The 18,544-nt window shown below is 41.3% G+C and overlaps 1 protein-coding gene across 3 annotated transcripts; it reads left to right on the forward strand.

Moving 5' to 3' along the window:
• The first annotated feature begins 1,965 nt into the window (after positions 1 to 1,965).
• Positions 1,966 to 12,044, forward strand: cbx3b (chromobox homolog 3b). Of its 3 annotated transcripts, none has more exons than XM_061915829.1 (5): positions 1,966 to 2,262; positions 3,250 to 3,393; positions 9,007 to 9,151; positions 9,792 to 9,937; positions 10,277 to 12,044. In XM_061915829.1, the coding sequence occupies exons 2-5, from the start codon at positions 3,251 to 3,253 to the stop codon at positions 10,395 to 10,397; spliced, it is 555 nt and encodes a 184-aa protein (XP_061771813.1). In that variant the 5' UTR covers positions 1,966 to 2,262; position 3,250; the 3' UTR covers positions 10,398 to 12,044. The 3 variants fall into 3 exon arrangements, with proteins under 3 accessions (XP_061771813.1, XP_061771812.1, XP_061771811.1); XM_061915828.1 differs by lacking the exon at positions 1,966 to 2,262 and adding an exon at positions 2,754 to 3,040; XM_061915827.1 differs by lacking the exon at positions 1,966 to 2,262 and adding an exon at positions 2,764 to 3,157.
• Positions 12,045 to 18,544: the final 6,500 nt, after the last annotated feature.

Here is an 18,544-nt window from a genome sequence, read left to right on the forward strand (position 1 = left end):
ATGGTTTTTCCTATAGTTGTACAAAAGTATATAAGGGCTGCGGAACTAGCGCTGAGCACCGGGACGGACAAGCATCACAGTGTCTTGGCTGAATGACTATGTATCGGACACCTCTGTCTCTTTAGACGCATCCACTCATCCATGCAGACGGGACACTGGCCGAGAGTTCTTGGGGAGCCGAGGGTAGAGACGGCTCTCTTGGTTACGTTATGTTATTTTCATTTATTATGCCCCCTCAATTACTTTGTTGGGTCTACTCCTGTCTCTGGCCATGCTCGCCCCACCCTAGCAGAAGATGGCATGGAACACCGCAGAGGCCACCACAGTGTGTATGTTTTTTTTGTTGTTGTCTTTGTTTTACTTTGTAGCTGTATGTAGAAATGGCTGGTTACACCGGCTCTGCTCTTTTAATGTCTTTAATGTCCTTTGATGTTTCCCTCTTAAACACATGCTTATGTGTGCTATGGCTATGAGTTTTTTCCCCCTTGGCCTCAGTCTGGAACCCCTTTTAGGCTTAGACTGATTTTTTTTCTCTCTACCCTTCAGTGTTCACCTGTTTCTCACCTTTTTTGCAAGGGGCGCAGGAAGTTGGCCAACCCATCAGCGATCCCGTTCTGTCTCCCTGTAATGTTGGTCTGCTCGTCTATGGGATTGTGCTGAAAATCTTAATTTTCCCTCGGGGATTAATAAAGTATTTCTGATTCTGATTCTGATTCAAAATTAAATATAACTAAGTGGTGGTCAGATTTAGTTGGGATTTGGTCATTTTTAGAAATGAAAAAGGATAATTTTGTATCAAGTTAGTTGTTAGGATCGGTGGATCGGTGCGCTGTCTTCAGTAATGCGGACGTTGTACCGATCCGTTGTGGTGAAGAAGGAGCTGAGCCGGAAGGCAAAGCTCTCAATTTACCGGTCGATCTACGTTCCCATCCTCACCTATGGTCATGAGCTTTGGGTCATGACCGGAAGGATAAGATCACGGGTACAAGCGGCCAAAATGAGTTTCCTCCGCCGTGTGGCAGGGCTCTCCCTTAGAGATAGGGTGAGAAGCTCTGCCATCCGGGAGGAACTCAAAGTAAAGCCGCTGCTCCTCCACATCGGGAGAAGCCAGATGAGGTGGTTCGGGCATCTAGTCAGGATGCCACCCGGACGCCTCCCTAAGGAGGTGTTTAGGGCACTTCCAACCGGTAGGAGGCCACTGAGCAGACCCAGGACACGTTGGGAAGACTACGTCTCCCGGCTGGTCTGGGAACACCTCGGGATCCCCCGGGAAGAGCTAGACGAAGTGGCCGGGGAGAGGGAAGTGTGGGCTTCCCTGCTTAGGCTGCTGCCCCTGCGACCCGACCTCGAATAAGCGGAAGAAGATGGATGGTTAGAAAAAATAATAAGAATAAGGTTATACTGAGTCTCAAGTAAGTAAATAATAATCAACAGAGTAAAACATCCCAAATATATTTATAATTGATTCACTTATACAAACTTGGCCTTTTCCCTTTGAGGATGTTATCAATATATTGTGTTTTTCTACAGCGAATACTCACACAATATCCATCTTCCTTTTCAGATGTCTGTCATGAAAAATCATTTAATCACACCCCATGCATGGCTTGTGCCTTCTCTAGTAGGATATCGCTGGGGATGGCTGGAAAAATTTGCACACATTTTTTTTGGAATCTTCATATTTGGATGCAATACAAGCGCTGTCAACAATTTTACCTTTGAAGATTTTTTTTCAAAATATATTTATTGGTGCATCATTGTTTACAGTGGCAATGCCCTTGATGACAATTAGAGCACGGGTGGACACTGCCCTTTAGTGGCTGGTCTTAAAACTGGTGGGAAAAATATGCAAATCATGGTCGACGCAACGTAAGGCAACGTGTTTTGCTGTAGCCAATCACAATCGTTCAGTTTGGCTATTGGCTAGAAGAGAGCTGTCAATCATAGATCTGAAATTTCCTCTCCGGGGGAGGTTTTGGACGTTGACGGGTGCACACCACCATCCCTCCTTTGAAACACAACTATGGACACAAATGAGACACATTGAAGTTAAAAAAATTAATAATAGAAATAATAACCCTATTTTTCTCCTCACAATAACAGTCGTATTAAAAAATATCCTGTCGGATTTTTGGGCATTTAGCTATATTAAAGCTAGATTAAAAATGTGACCAGTTAGTAATATGATAACGCAATGTCGCTTGTGTGTCATACCCGGAGCTACTTTCGGATCAGCGACCACTGAGGACATGACCAAGACAGGTAAGTGGACATGCCCGCAGGGGGAGCTAAACCGGAAGTGAAGCTGGAGAGACAATACGTAACACGGAAATCAAAAGTAAAATACTGCTGAAAATAAGTTATTGTTAGGGTTTAGATGTCCTCATTCTCTATAGAATAGATCAAATGTGTTATTTTTTTTTATAAACGATTGTAACATATAAATGTTTGTCAACATAATTATACTCCAGGCAAAACATTTATACATAAATGTCGATTCATGAAAGTAAAGCCTACATCTTATAATTAGCTTAATGGGTCGTCTTGGAGAATGATTAAGAGTAGAAAAGCCCTTAAAGTGATATATTAAAAAAAAATAAAAAATTAAGAGTGATTTAAGTAGCCCGTTTTGTCTTTTTTTTTTTTTTTTTTTTTTCTTTTTAGTATTTTTACTCTATCGCTATCTTTTGTGTGAATTAATAATGTATGTTTGTTGTTCAATTAAAAAATAAAAAAAAACACATTTCACTTCCCTTGTCGTCACCCCCGTGGGCGCGACTTAGCGTGTCTGCGTCTGCGGCGAGACCCTTCTGGCGTTTCCTGGCATGACCTTTTCCTTTGACAACCACTTCCTTCTTCCGAGTGTCCAAACGGCCATCTTTGATCGCAGCAAAGAGTTGCCCCTCGCATGGAAAAACGCCGCAGAGGTTTGCTGGCTGCTCGGAGCGGTACGGAGGAGGACGCAGAGTGTTCATTACTTCTCCCCGGACTCGAACCCCCGAACGAACCCGAAGCGGACGACCGCGTTAGCACATAAAGCGTACGTTCGTGTTTCCCCACGAGTCACACCCGTGACACATACGTTGCTAACTCCCATCACAACATGCGTGGGAACTACTAACTGCCATGTTCACCTGCCACTTTGGTCAATTTTCAGGTAGAATCCTTCATGTGGCTCTACGTAAACACACGCACTTGTCATCACATCGTGTCTGCCATGTTTCCATTGTGTCTTTTTGTGTGGGACAGGATGAGGAAGAAGCAGACAGTCAAGCAGAGGAAGACGGAGGAGACATCTACTATTGTCCAGGAGTTTGCGGTGGAGAGAATAACTCGACGTAGAATCTTCAATGGAAAAGTAGAGTACTTGCTTAAGTGGAAAGGCTTCACTGAGTGAGTTGCTGTTATTTCATGTTTACATGAATGTTGTCTATCTGTCTTGGCCCTGCGATGAGGTGGTGACTTGTCCAGGGTGTACTGAGATAGGCGCCAGCGCCCCCTGTGACCCCAAAAGGGAATAAGCAGTAGCAAATGGATGGATGGATGGATGATGACATTGCAACATCCACGCAAACATGCACAACACTGAAGTGTTACACTAGATCAGTGGTTCTCAACCTTTTTTCAGTGATGTACCCCCTGTGAACATGTTTTTAATTCAAGTACCCCCTAATCAGAGCAAAGCATGTTTGGTTGAAAAAAAAGAGATAAAGAAGTGAAATACAGCACTATGTCATCAGTTTCTGATTCATTAAATTGTATAACAGTGCAAAATATTGCTCATTTGTTGTAGTCTTTCTTGAACTATTTGGAAAAAAAGGTATAAAAATAACTAAAAACTTTTACAAAAATAAACAAGTGATTCAATTATAAATAAACATTTCTACACATAGAACTTAAAGTGCCCTCTTTGGGGATTGTAATAGAGATCCATCTGGATTCATGAACTTAATTCTTAACATTTCTTCACAAAAAATGAAATCTTTAACATCAATATTTATGGAACATGTCCACAAAGAATGTAGCTGTCCTCACTGAATATTGCATTGTTGCATTTCTTTTACAGTTTATGAACTTACATTCATATTTTCTTGAAGTATTATTCAATAAATATATTTATAAAGGATTTTTGAATTGTTGCTTTTTTTAGAATATTTTAAAAAAATCTCACGTACCCCTTGGCATACTTTCAAGTACCCCCAGGTGTACACGTACCCCCATTTGAGAACCACTGCACTAGATAGATAGATAGTACTTTACTTATTCCTTCAGGAGAGTTCCTTCAGGAAAATTAACATTTTCAGCACAATCCCATTCAAGATCAGACAAACATTACAGGGAGAAAGAACAGGATCGCTGACGGGTCTGCCGACTTCCTGCGCCCCTTACAAAAAGTACTTAAGATTAGAATAATATATTCAGAGACTGCAAACACATGAACTGTACATATATTTTACGGTATGTTTATTTATTTAGTGCGATGAGGTGGCGACTTGTCCAGGGTGTACACCGCCTTCCGCCCGGATGCAGCTGAGATAGGCTCCAGCACCCCCCGCCACCCCAAAAAGGGACAAGCGGTAGGAAATGGATGGATGGATGTTTATTTTAAACAGAATGTTTAAAACAAATAAAAAAAACACATTTACTGAAGGGTAATTATTTAATTTAATAACACATCATTATTATACCCACAAAGAGGGCATTTTATTTGCAAAATGCTTTTTTTGTCATTAAGTTCATTATAATCGTCCCTCGTTTACCACGGTAATTGTTTGTGTAACTCCGTAAAGTATGATTATTATTTTTACAAATTAATATTTTCATAGAGCATTAAAAAACTGTTAACGGCCTTCAAATTACTTTAAAAAAAATATTAGAGCCCTTTAAATTATAAATAACAACCGTATTTCACTCTTTTATTCTGATGTTGGTGCTTTCTAACATTTGTGTACTTGTTTTTATGATAAAACGGTTTCATAACTTGGAGCTAATCACTGGAAATATGGAGGCAAGTTTGTCCTTCGCTTGTGAAAGCGATTGCAGCTATTTGGGATACAGCACTTCTCGGACGGCAAGAGAACTTTCAAATGTCCAGGTCAGCTGTGATTCTACTTACCAAAAAACTTTGTCCATTTGTGAAAGGAGAGACAACGAAAATGCGGGCTCCCGTGGATGTGATTAAAAAAAAAAAGGTAGAGCGTGCTTAGTATTAACTGGCCGTCGAGGGAAGACTACGGAAAAGGGCGAATGCTTTTGGACTGGCAAAGGAGACTGTATCAGTTATTGTCCGCCATGTATGTTGCGGACTCAACGTCTCGTTCCAGAGTATATAAAGTCACCAAAAAGGAATGGACAATGAAGGTGAAGATAAAATGTTCCTTATCACATTGTTTACTTTCACGTGTCCATTAAATATTTAATTAATTTATGATGGCTCAGATGTGATTCACTACAATAGGACCCCACAGCACACTGGGTTGCAGTTAATTGAAATACTACAACACTGGATATTGTTCAGATAAGTTCAATTTAATTTAAGAACTTGCACACAAAGCAACACTGGAGGTGACTTATGACGTGCGCATTTTCCACGCATGCGTACTCGGTCGCGTTGCACCAGCTGACGGGGGGGTGGGGGGTCTTAAACAACCATTGTGTGTGTGTGGACAAGGATAAGGTTAGGTGGGATTTACCCTGGATAACCTTGGTGGAGAAGGGGCCTATGGATCTTGTTGTATATACTGTCAACCTGCCGGACACTACATATGGAAATTAACTTTTGGCTACAATCTGGCACATTTATATGTTATATGTTCATTAGTGTGCAACAAATTCGAATATAGTCACCTTTACAATTGTTTGACCCAACTATGTAGCCTTGAGTGTGGTCTACTGTGTTGTACAATACTAGCCTGAAGGACCCTCCAAGCGCCATTGTTAAGGTCGGCATACGGCCATGACGTGGAAATACGTATTACATCCTGGGTAATTTCTTTAACAGTTGGCATTGCATGTCTATGTTGTTGTTCCACATGGATCACAACCTAAGCTGCGTTATTGATACCCTTTTGCATCAAAATAGTTTGCATGAACATAGAACATGAACTATAACAAAATCTGATATATCAGTTACAGCTCTTTTTATTACCTATTCTGTGTTATGTGTGTTTTATGTTGAACGATTGCACCAAGAAAAATTCCTAGTTTGTGAACCCGTTCTCAAACAATGGCAATAAAAACTATTCTGATTATGATTATGATTCACGCCAAAGGCTCACTAATGTGGAGATGTGTTATTGATGAGGCAGGGGTTGAGGATGAAGTCCATCAAAAGTTTTTGTGTCAAAAGTTAAGTTTTAGGATTGTCGCAGTGAAGATAGAGACATTTTCAGCACAATCCCATTCAAGATCAGACAAACATTACAGGAAACAGGAAAAAGAACGTGATTTGGCAATTAGCTTCACAACATCGATAAAACATAATTTATATAACATTTAACAAATACTGCACTGTAATACACACTCATTTAACATTTAATTGACGGAAAAATATGTAGCATATGCTTTTAAAAAAGTTGGTTTTATTTAATCTATGATTTAGTGAAGCGATGTGGTGAGCGCCGACTGTATTTTGTTGTTTACAATTTAAAGTATATGTAACTTTGTTATTCCTGAATGTTTCAAACAAGATGAGCACTGATGGCTACATGACTGCAGACTTACATTAAACATTAAGAAAACGGCAGCAATGTATTTTGTAAACAAAGATAGGCTCCAGCACCCCGCAACCCTGAACAGGACAAGCGGTAGGAAATGGATGGATGGAATATAAAATGTCGTCCTTTCCAAATATATCTGTTAATAATGAAATAATGCAACCTGTTAGTGCAGGGGTGTTAAACTCAAATACAGAGTGGGCCAAAATTTAAAACTGAACAAAGCCGTGGGCTAAGGTTAAAAAAATTAACCTTTTAATAGGGACCCAAACAAGTTTTGCATTGAATATTGAACAAGCGAGGCTTATATAACTTTATAGTGACATGCAAAATAGAGTTTGAAATATTAATTATAATAATTAAAAAATATCAATGGCATATCAAATCAAATTTAAATAAAAATGGAATGCCTCTTTTCTATGTGCAGCCTTCTGAGGTAAATAACAAAATAAGCTTTTTCCACAGGCTAATAATACATTTGAAAAATAAATAATAATGATTGAATCGAACATTCAAGCCTTGAAGTAGCAAGAGAAAGTGCATGAATGAAACGTTAATTATTGCTCTGTTTGCTACACTGATTTGCTTTAACACTGAATATGGAACACGCAATGAATGAATGAATGAATGAAATAAATTTATTTCGGTCATATAATCAACCATCAACCGTTTTGTGTGACCAGTTTAACAGTACAGATACACATTTACACACAAAACATATACTGTTGTGAAAGCAAACCTCTTTTCATCTCCTCTATTTTCTGGCTCCTTTGAGTCGTGTTCATGTCCTTGTACTTGTCCTGGTGTTTCGTTTCATAGTGTCCCTTAATGTTGTATTCCTTAGTTACCGACACGTTGGCTCCACAAACGTGACAGACAGGTCTGTCTTTTACATATATAAACAGATATTCTGTCTCCCACCTGTCCAGAAAAGTTCTTTTTTCGCTCTTCCTTTTCACCATTTTTGGTAGGGATAACACAGTGACACTGACAGTTGTAGAATGAGGCCGCAGCACGTCTGGGAGAGCGGCTCGGGGAGGCGGGGTGAGCCGGCTAGCTTTCAGCCGAAGCGTGGCGCAAGAACGCGGATCGCTACTGACCCAGAGGAGAGAGCATGCCTGGCACGCCAAAACAACCGCAGAGCATTATAGTATTTGTAGTATTAGCACACTTGCCAACCTTGAGACCTCCGAATTCGGGAGATGGGGGCGCGGTGTAAAACATATCTGTATTTGAGCTTCATGTTTATGTGGATTGTCTCTTCAAATAAAGACTAAACTAAACTGTGCATCACAGTGTAGGAGGGGTTAGTGCATCTGCCTCACAATACGAAGGTCCTGGGTTCGATCCTGCACTAGGGATCTATCTGTGTGGAGTTTGCATTTCCTCCCTGTGACTGCGTGGGTTCCTCCCACCTCCAAAGACATGCACCTGGAGCTATGTTGATTGGCAACACTAAATTGGCCCGAGTGTGTGAATGTGAGTGTGAATGTTGTCTGTCTATCTACGTTGGCCATTGAATGAGGTGGCAACTTGTCCAGGGTTTACACCGCCTTCCGCCCGATTGTAGCTGAGATAGGCTCCAGCACCCCCCGTGACCCAGAAGGGAATAAGCAGTAGAAAATTAATGGATGGATAGACTAGACAGTAAAAAATCAGATATTGATGCTACAGTTTGAGGAGGAGAATTCTTTTGGTGCCCCATGTTGCTTTACATGTCCATCCATCCATCCATTTTATACGGCTTGTCCCTAGCGGGGTCGCGGGAATGCTGGAGCTTATCTGAGCTGCATTTGGGAGGAAGGCGGCGTACACCCTGGACAAGTCGCCACCTCATCGCAGGGCCAACACAGATAGACATGTATCTATTTTAAAACAGCCAACAACATATTACAATAAGTAAATAATGCAGTAATATTTTCTCCGACCTTACCGTGAGAGTGGTGTGAGGCGGGTGTGCTCTTACTTTTCCCAGTATCAACACTGGTTTCAAAATAATGGGACTTTTTCTTCAAAATCATAAACAGAAAATAAAAAATTCTGACTTGTTGAATATTAAAATTGTGATAGCATGGCCAGTGTGCACGTGGACTAACTGTGCCAATAAATAATGAGGTTATTTGTAATTAGTAGCCAATCAAAGCACTTATGATGCACTTGTTCAGGTTGCTTTGACGCCTGGGGATTATTATTGTTGTTGTGATTATCACTGAGCATTAAAGGAGATGTCCCTGTCAGGTAACCGTTACCTATGATGCACTCACCTCCGCTTTGTGCGTCACGGTTACAGCGCTGACAACACGTGGGAGCCCGAGGACAACCTGGACTGTCCTGAACTGATCGAGGACTTCCTGAGGAATCATTTCTCAGGCGTTGATGAGGAAGTGGAGCAGGGGTTAGTTCTTAAAGAAGAAATGGCAGACGAGACGGAAATTGTGAGTATGTGTGGAGGGACGTGTGTTGTTGTTTTTTCCCCACTTTAATCAAACAAAACATTTCCACTCAGCAAACAAAATACTCACTTTTCATCTATCAACACTAAATAGATTAATATGTAATAGATATCGATCATATTTTTACAAAACATTGTGTTAATATTAGAAATGTGCCGATTAATCGGCCACCGTTCAGTATTGGATGATTTTAATTAGGAAGTATATAATTGCCATTGCTGATTAATGCCTTCTAATGGCGATCACAAACACTGATCCCCTCTGACTGACAGTGTATTTGTTTTTAGTCCCCCCGCTGTCAGGCTAGCAGCTAATTATCTCTCTGCATACACAGACACTCCCCAAAGTTAATAGTAATCACCTCCACTACAGCCAAATAATTCTTCATTTCTTAAACATGTCACACACCAAAAGTAGGAGCAGGCATGCTAGCTAAGCATCTTTTTTCCCTCACATAAAGCACTTTGTCTTGCAATTTGTCTGTGCATGAATATATAAATAAAGTTCGATTAATTGATAAAATTAATACGTTTTTTTTAGCCAAAATTGGGAAGATTATGAACCCCCTTTTAATGAGAATGTGTATATGTGACAGTACTTTTCTCTCCTGGTCCTCATGCAGTCCCCGTCACAGACTCACACTCATCACTACGATGGTGACGGCGTGGGCGATGCAGACTCACCCGCCGACCACAGCGCTTACCCTCAGCCGGACTGCATCATCGGCTCCACAGACCGAAAAGGAGAGCTGGTGTTTTTGGTGAAATGGTAACTTCCCTGTTTCCTCATTTTGACAGTTTGCATCACAGGAATTAAGAATAATTTTTTGGGTTTTGGTTTCTCTTTCCACCAAGGCCCGCATGCTTAGAAATCAAGAACTGTTTTGATCATTTAAATTTAGTTAGTGCTTAGAAATCAGTTTCACATACTTAGGTCACAAAGCATATTATTATTTGTTATCCAACATGACACCTTTTTTCTCCTGAGTAAACAAAAAAAAAAAAAAAAACAGCTCAATTTGATTAATCCAATTTGCCTCATGCTAATAAAAAAAAAACAAGCTGCAGAAATAATCCAGTTCGTGTTTTTTTATGTGTCGTCTCACAGGAAGAACTCGGGCGACGTGGCGCTGCTGTCGGCCCATGAAGCAAGCGCCAGGTGTCCCCAGGCAGTCATTGACTTCTACGAGCAGAGGCTGACCTGGCACTGCGGCGAAGACGAGCAGTGACGTGTGCGATTGTAGGCTCAGGTGAACGTGCAGGACCTTTTACCTCTTTTGAGCGCCGTCGCTCAGCTGATGTCACTGTGGAGACGAATGCCAAATTTGTCACGACCTGAAGCCTTTTTCTCGTCTCAACATGTAGCACATACACAATCACTGTACATAGCATGTCTTTTTAGGTGGGAATGTCGTATTTTAGTCCCTTTTCCCTCTCCCCTTATCGCTGTTCCTGTGCGCGGGTTGTTGTTTAGAGTGTTGTTGCACAATTTATCATTAACGTTTAGGTGGAAGAAGAATTAAATGTGTTAATGAATATATTAACATTAGTTCAACAGTTTACATGCAATATACAATAGATCCTTGTTTTTAGTGTCTATTTTTCACATTCTACATAAGCTCTATAATAACTTGCATAATTTGACACTTCTTAAACATATTTTAAAACACTAACATGTCTAAGTTCTTGCCACTAATTTAGAATGAAAAATAACGAATTGACTTAGAGTCACAGTACCGCCTGATCGTCAAGCTGCCTTGTCAACCACGCTTCCATCTCGTGCGGCACCGCCCCCAGCGCCCTCTAAAGCGTCTCGGACTGGTACGCTCCTCCTTGAGATGCAGGCGTTCCTGAAATGCGGCAATCACATAATCCATACCGTTTGCCTGTTATATGATTCCAGTAAGTTTGGAATATACTCTTGTGTAGGGCTGGGCGATATGGACCACGACTGATATCCCAGTATTTTGAGGCCGAATAGCAATTTACGATATATATCGTTGTCTTAAACAAAACATGCAAAGTTCTTAAAGTTGCCAAAGTGTTTTATGTTAGAAAACCAGTGTTGCGAGTACTCAAATTACTTTTTGTTGTAAGTAGTAACGTAACGTGTTTATTCTTAGAAAGTAATTGGTTAGCTGTTACTATATCAAAGAAGTTTTTGGTAAATTTTGTTAATTAACGTTAGGTTTATTGCCTCACACTTGTGCGCGGGAATAGATGTAGCTCAGACCTGGGCAAAATAAGGCCCGGGGGCCGCATGCAGCCAGTTAAGCTTTTCAATCTGGCCCACAGGACATTCCCAAATAATTTGTTTAGATATTTCAGATGGCAACTGTAGCTGCCATTATGATGTGCAGTGATGTTTTCAAATGACCGTAAGTCTCGAACTATACAAAGTATTTAAACAGTTGGAATCTGCGCTTTTGCATGATATATGAGTTACTATGGTAATCTAATTAGTTACTATGGTACTCTATTTAGTTACTATGGTAATCTAAAGTCACAGTAGCTCAGACGAGGCACCAAACAGTGTGGGTGGGGAGTGTTTCCACAGAGCGTGAGACTGAAATTCGGGTGTCGGGGACAGACACGGAAGGAGATTTTTACAAGAAAGTTCTAAAGCTCAGGGATAAATCAGATACATCAGTTTGTAGGTGTTTTTTTTTTTTTTTACCTTTCGCGTTCATATTTCAATGTGTTTTGTTGCATTTTTGTTGCGTTTCGCTTGATTGTCAAATATGTCGAACGAGAGCAGGTGCGACGTTCATATGTTGTCAATTTTCAGTCTTTTATCGTTCATAGTTAATATTGTAAATCCCACTTTTTTTTATTTTCATGTACATTCTCATTCAGTAAAAACATTTAAAATTCCATTCCGTTTTTTGGCTGTCTGTCATAACGATTTAGCATTCAATCAGACATTATTGTGAGTTTTGTGTTAGTGTTCCTAAAAATAGATATACCGGCCCCTGTGACACATTTTTTTCCCTAGATTTGGCCCCCCGAGGCAAAATAATTGCCCAGGCCTGATGTAGCTTCTAAAGTTAAAGTTAAAGTACCAGTGATTGTCACACACACTAGGTGTGGTGAAATTTGTCCTCTGCATTTGACCCATCCCCTTGTACACCCCCTGGGAAGTGAGGGGAGCAGTGGCCAGCAGCAGTGCCGCGCCCGGGAATCATTTATGGTGATTTAACCCCCAATTCCAACCCTTGATGCTGAGTGCAAAGCAGGGAGGCAATGGGTCCCATTTTTTTATAGTCTTTGGTATGACTCGGCCGGGGTTTGAACTCCCAACCTACCGATCTCAGGGCGGACACGCTAACCCAGTGGTTCTTAACCTGGGTTCGATCGAACCCTAAAGGTTCGGTGAGTCGGCATCAAGTGTTCGGCAGCGGTCAAAACACACCCGATTCATCGTGTCAATAAAAACTTCTACCTATCGGCGTATTACGGACACAGCAATAGCAGAAGTCACACTGATTTGCAGGTGTGTAATTTGTTGTGAGTTCATGCACGGTTCATTTTGTGCACCAGTAATAAAACATGGTAACACTTGAATATGGTGAACATATATACCAATTATTGTTGCTTATTAACATGCAAATTAGTAACATATTTGCTCTTAACTGGTCATTACTAAGTACTTATTAATGCCTAATTCGACATTGCCTCATTATAACCCTAATCCTCTAACCCCAACCCTAACCAAATAACTCCAAATTAAGTCTTTGTTACTTAGAATAGGTTCCCCGAGTGTCCAATAACCTCTAAATTAAGTGTTTGTTACTTAGAAAATGTTCTCCATACTAAAGTGTTACCAAAAACACATAACTTTGTCTTGAATTAAAAAAAAAGTTGTATTTTATTTTTTCACTAAGAAGGGTTCGGTGAATGTGCATATGAAACTAATGGGGTTCGGTACCTCCAACAAGGTTAAGAACCACTGCTCTAACCACTAGGCCACTGAGTAGGTTCTACTCACTCACTATGGTGAAAGCAGCCGGCTGTTCAGTTTGAAACTACTCTTTCATCCACCCAGCCGCTACACTAACTTAGTCTGCACGGGGTATGGGCAGAGACACTTTCAAGCTGAGGAGTAGCTTAACATCTTGGACCTAGCAAATGCCTTTGGGTCAGTTCCTCATGATCTCCTCTGGGTGGCATTCCACTATTTCAGTGTCCCGGATTCCATAACTGGTCTTGTCAAAGCCTATTTCCAGGACCTACAGCAATGCCTGACAACTGGTGGGTGTACCACAGCATGGCAGCGACTCGAAATAGGAATAATGGCAGGGTGTACCATCTCACCTCTTGCTTTTACAATGGCTATGGTGGTCATCATCCGAGCCTCTAAGTGGGTGGTAGGAGGTCAAAAGATTAAATCCGGTCTTCGTCTTCCCCCCATCAGAGCCTATATGGATGATATGATCATCCTCACCACAACCAAGGCGTGTGCTAGGTGGCTGCTGAACAAACTGCAAGAAAACATCCAGTGGGCCCGGATGGGAATAAAACCAAGCAAGTCCAGAAGAATCTCAGTGGTGAAGGGGAAGCTGATGGAACATCGATTCTGTGTGGGTGAGGAGGCTATACCAACAGTGTCTGAGAAGCCTGTCAAGAGTCTTGGGCGTTGGTATCATGCCACCCTCAAGGACACGGGGCAGGTGGACCAGCTCAAGCAGGATACGATAACTGGCCTTGAAAACATCGATAAGACCATGCTCCCTGGCCGGTTGAAGCTGTGGTGCCTCCAATTTGGGTTGCTACCCAGGCTTTTGTGGCCTCTGACCATCTATGACGTACCAACCACAAAGGTAGAAAAGTTGGAGAGGATGGTTAGCGCATTTGCTAGGAAGTGGCTGGGTCTTCCCAAATGCTTCAGTAACATCGGACTGTATGGAAGAGGTGTTCTGGAGCTTCCTGTTTCCAGCCTAGTAGAGGAGTTTAAGTGTGCAAAGGTAAGACTGGAAATGACACTAACAGAGTCTCGTGACCCATGCGTTGCCCAAACAACTCCTACCTTGGTGACCGGAAGGAAATGGACTGCAGTGGCAGCTACTCTGCAAGCAAAGGAGGATCTTAGGCACAGAGACATCATTGGCCTCGTGCAGCAGGGAAGAGGAGGCCTTGGCCTTAGTGAGAGCAGACCGTTGTGGCATACTGCGGCTCCAGCTCAGCGACGACGGCTGGTTGTAGAGGAGGTACGTCGGTATGAGCAGGCAGCAAGATGTGCAAAGGCTATCTCACAAGTTAAGCAAGGACAGTGGATGAGCTGGGAAGGAGTTGAGAGGAGAAAGCTCTCATGGAGGGAGCTGTTGGGCATGGAGGCAGGTCACATCAACTTCATCTTACGCTCCACTTATGATGTCCTTCCCTCCCCCTCCAACCTCAAGCAGTGGTATGGAGAGGACCCCACATGCCCCCTCTGTCCATCTCCAGCTAACCTCAAACACATTCTCGTTGGCTGCAAGACAAGTCTGTCACAAGGGCGCTACACCTGGCGGCACAACCAGGTTCTGAAGTGCCTAGCAGCCACGTTAGAGGCCAGAAGAGCGAAGATCAATGCCCTTCCCCCGCCAAAAGTACATCCTACAGCCACAAGAGAGTTCATCCGAGAAGGTGCAGAGTCCACCAAAGGCTAGCTCGGAAGGGCTCGTGACTGGAAAATGGCGGTGGATCTTGATCAAAAGCTCTGCTTTCCTTCAGAGATAGCCATGTCAAACATCAGACCAGACATTGTGCTCTGGTCCTCCTCACTGCGTATTGAACTCACTGTTCCCTGGGAGGCTGCTGTGGAGGAGGCATTCGAACGCAAACGGGAGTCGAGAAGTCGGCGCCATATTCTTTGGGAAAGTTTGTTGTGTTGCATCATTGTACGTAAGAGAAGCCTACGCACACAAGCAAGGAGTGGGGTTGAGCCAAAGAGGATGCCCGTCAGGCGCAGAGAAGATCAAACAGACGTAACAAAGGCACAACAAAAGATACGGTATGGCGTTATTTTCTCAAATATATCTCTTTCTAGAATATGCCTGTATTAACTGTAATACGGGCTTCACGGTGGAAGAGGGGTTAGTGCGTCTGCCTCACTATACGAAGTTCCTGCAGTCCTGGGTTGAAATCCAGGATCGGGATCTTTCTGTGTGGAGTCTGCTTGTTCTCCCCGTGAATGCGTGGGTTCCCTCCGGGTACTCCGGCTTCCTCCCACTTCCAAAGACATGCACCTGGGGATAAGTTGATTGGCAACACTAAATGGTCCCTAGTGTGTGAATTTGAGTGTGAATGTTGTCTGTCTATCTGTGTTGGCCCTGCGATGAAGTGGCGACTTGTCCAGGGTGTACACCGCCTTCCACCCGATTGTAGCTGAGATAGGCGACAGCGCCCCCCGCGACCCCTAAAAGGGAATAAGCGGTAGAAAATGGATGGATGGATAACTGTAATACCGACATACCGCCCAGCCCTTCCCTTGCGTGAACAACCACAACTTTTGTTGACTAGGTATTAGCTTCCTGTGTGTAGTACCATGGAACCTTGATTTACGAACTTACTTAATTCTTAAACAGAAGTTACATATTGAAAAGTTTTATAGTAAAACAAATTTCTCGATAAAAGTATGAATGAGTCAGAGCCGTGACAAGGCAATAGTTTAGTAAGCACTATAAACACAAAATCAAGCATTATGCAAAACTGTATATAAAAACAAACATAACAATGGGGTGATAGATCAACTATTTCATAACAAAATTCAAAGCAATATCACGAGTGGGCCGTGTCGACAACGGTGTGGATACTTCCTGAATGTTTCAAACCAAACATCACCTGTCGCTCGTTTTCTTTGGACTCACATTGACCTAGCAAAATTGGAAAATTCTGTAAAAAAAATAAAAAAGACAGAAAACAGCGCTATTGTGCTGACTGAGTGAGCACCAGAGTTTACTAAACCCTCCTGCAAAGAATGTGCTGCTAGGCACACAATGGCTGCGCAGGGAGCCCATTGAAGTTTGTACAATAAAACATATTTTTATTCGGTTCAAGGTTCTTAAATGGAAAAGTTCATCCAATGAGGTGTTCCTGAATCGAGGTTCTACTGTAGTTGTAAGCAATGGCGACTGAAGCGACATCCACATTGTTGTTGCAGCAGGAACTAATGATTTTTCAAACAACGACCACTTTTATTTTCCATGTTGCTACCAAACCGGAGGAAAGGACTTTTGCAAAAGTGGGCTTTGTGACCCCGGAACAAGTCGAGGCAGAGGACAGGCAAGAAGGAAATGATGGTCCATGTCGCCGCATGGGGTGAAGCTAGATTTTATTGGCGGTGCACGTAAAGGTCAGCCAGAGGGGGAGGAGCCAGGCGGCGTCAGTCACGCAAGCTAGCATATTTCAGCTTTAACTTGTGTTGACCTCGCTGCAAGTTTTGAAGGCTGATTGTAGCCGCCATCTTGCAACTATGTCATGTTGTTACTCTGTACCATTTGCTGTAAATGTGATGCTCTTTTAACACGTATTTAAAAATTACTAGACTTAGGGACATTTTCTACTGGGGAAAAAGCACAATTGGGTGAGGTTTTTTAAATATATGTGAATATGTGGGGTCACGTATGCTAAATAAGGAGCATACAGGGTTTCACTCTAGAAGAAAAGCTCTGACAGGCTCCTATTATAAGTTAATCATATAAATCTCTGGACACTAAATATAAGATGACCTGTATATTTCAGACTTTTTTTTCAAGGTAAAAAAAAAAGTACTGTGCTGTATCAGACCATTACAGTATTATGATGTGTGTACAGGTTTTGGGTTATATTTATAAACGCTCTTAAGAAAATTTGATTTTAATTATCTTCAAAGCCAAACAGGACCTAAAAGACATAAAAGGTTTTTTTTTTGTTTTTTTTTTTACTTTTTTTGCTTACAATTCTTAATAAACTTTCATCTGAAATATCAATATCAAACATGTAATGTTATTTTTTAGATTGTGACCTTTTTCAAGATTGTCTGACAGTTTTCAATTAGTAAAACAAATCATGTTATGCACGTTTATACTAATTGAGAACTAACGTATGGTCAAAACAGAAAAAAAAAAAACATGATTGGTATTTTTGTTTAGGACTGAAGTGGATTTGTGCAAAGAAAGTAAAAAAAAAAATATGAATCTGAAAAATTGGGGATTTTTATGTGCTGTTGGGCTTTAAGGTATTGTTGAATAACTGACAGTGTATCATGCACCTTTGGGAAAAAAATATCATAAAAAAATAAAGTCCTCTTATGATAAATCATGTATGATTGAGTCACAAAATTGCCCAAAAAATTGCTAAAAAAATACTGATTTATCATTAAAAAAGCCCTCATGGCTAAAATCATGTGTAATGTAGAGCAGGCTTGGGGAAACTGAGGCCTGGGGGCTGCATGCAGCCCGTTAAGCTTTTCAATCTGACCCGCTGGACATTACCAAATAATTTTATTAGATCTTGAAGATGGAAACTGTAGCTGCCATTATGATGCGCAGTGATGTTTTCAAATGACCGGAAGTCTTCAACTATACAAAGTGTTTCAATGGTTGGAATCTGTGCTTTTGCATCCTATATTAGTTACTATGGTGATCTAAGTCACAGCAGCTCAGACGAGGCACCAAGCAGTATGGGTGGGGAGCGTTTCCACAGAGTGTTTCCAGACCAGCCAGGGACAAACACGGAAGGAGATTTTTACAACAAAGTTCTAAAGTTTAGTGATATATCAAATTGTAGGTAAATTCCATTCCGTTTTTTTCAGGCGGTGGGTCATAACGTTTTTAGCTTTCAATCAGACATCATTGTGAGGTTTTGTATTAGTGTTCCTGAAAATCAGATATACCGATGTACTAAATTTGGCCCTTCAAGTCAAAATAACTGTGCAGGCCTGATACACAGTAACACAACAATTGCCAAAAGTTCTGCAAAAAATTACTGAAAGGACAAAAAAGTCACACTTCTTCCCCCTGGGATAAATCTCATATTGGTGCCCTGAATACTTTTTGTGCGTCTTTCAGATGTGAAGTACTTGAGTAAATGTACTTAGTTACTGGAATGTGTTTTGTAACTCACCATGTTTTTATTTTTTGAGGAAATTTACATTAAACCTGTAAATATATATATATGTATATATATATATATATATATATATATGAGCACTAACCAAAATAGCCTTATCTTCTTTGTAATTGATGCACAGTGTGTGAAAATATGTTAAATGTAGCACTTTGGAATGTGACACAGGATGTCATTATCAGTCAGTCATTCCTCACACTGAAGGGACGTATCCTGTTATGGGATGGACGCTTGACCTTTAACCTGTTAAAAACAAACCTCTTGTACTACTGATCAGCTATTACTGTGT

This window comes from Nerophis ophidion, linkage group LG11 (assembly GCF_033978795.1).
Source record: "Nerophis ophidion isolate RoL-2023_Sa linkage group LG11, RoL_Noph_v1.0, whole genome shotgun sequence".
Taxonomy (NCBI): Eukaryota; Metazoa; Chordata; class Actinopteri; order Syngnathiformes; family Syngnathidae; genus Nerophis; species Nerophis ophidion.

What these genes read in the sequence shown, in the direction of transcription:
- cbx3b (XM_061915827.1), top strand. Translation starts at nt 2,826, where the DNA reads ATGACCTTTTCCTTTGACAACCACTTCCTTCTTCCGAGTGTCCAAACG. An exon ending in TGGCAGACGAGACGGAAATT is followed by an intron (nt 9,152 to 9,791) that starts GTGAGTATGTGT and finishes GTCCTCATGCAG; the next exon opens with TCCCCGTCACAGACTCACAC. An exon ending in CTGGTGTTTTTGGTGAAATG is followed by an intron (nt 9,938 to 10,276) that starts GTAACTTCCCTG and finishes GTCGTCTCACAG; the next exon opens with GAAGAACTCGGGCGACGTGG.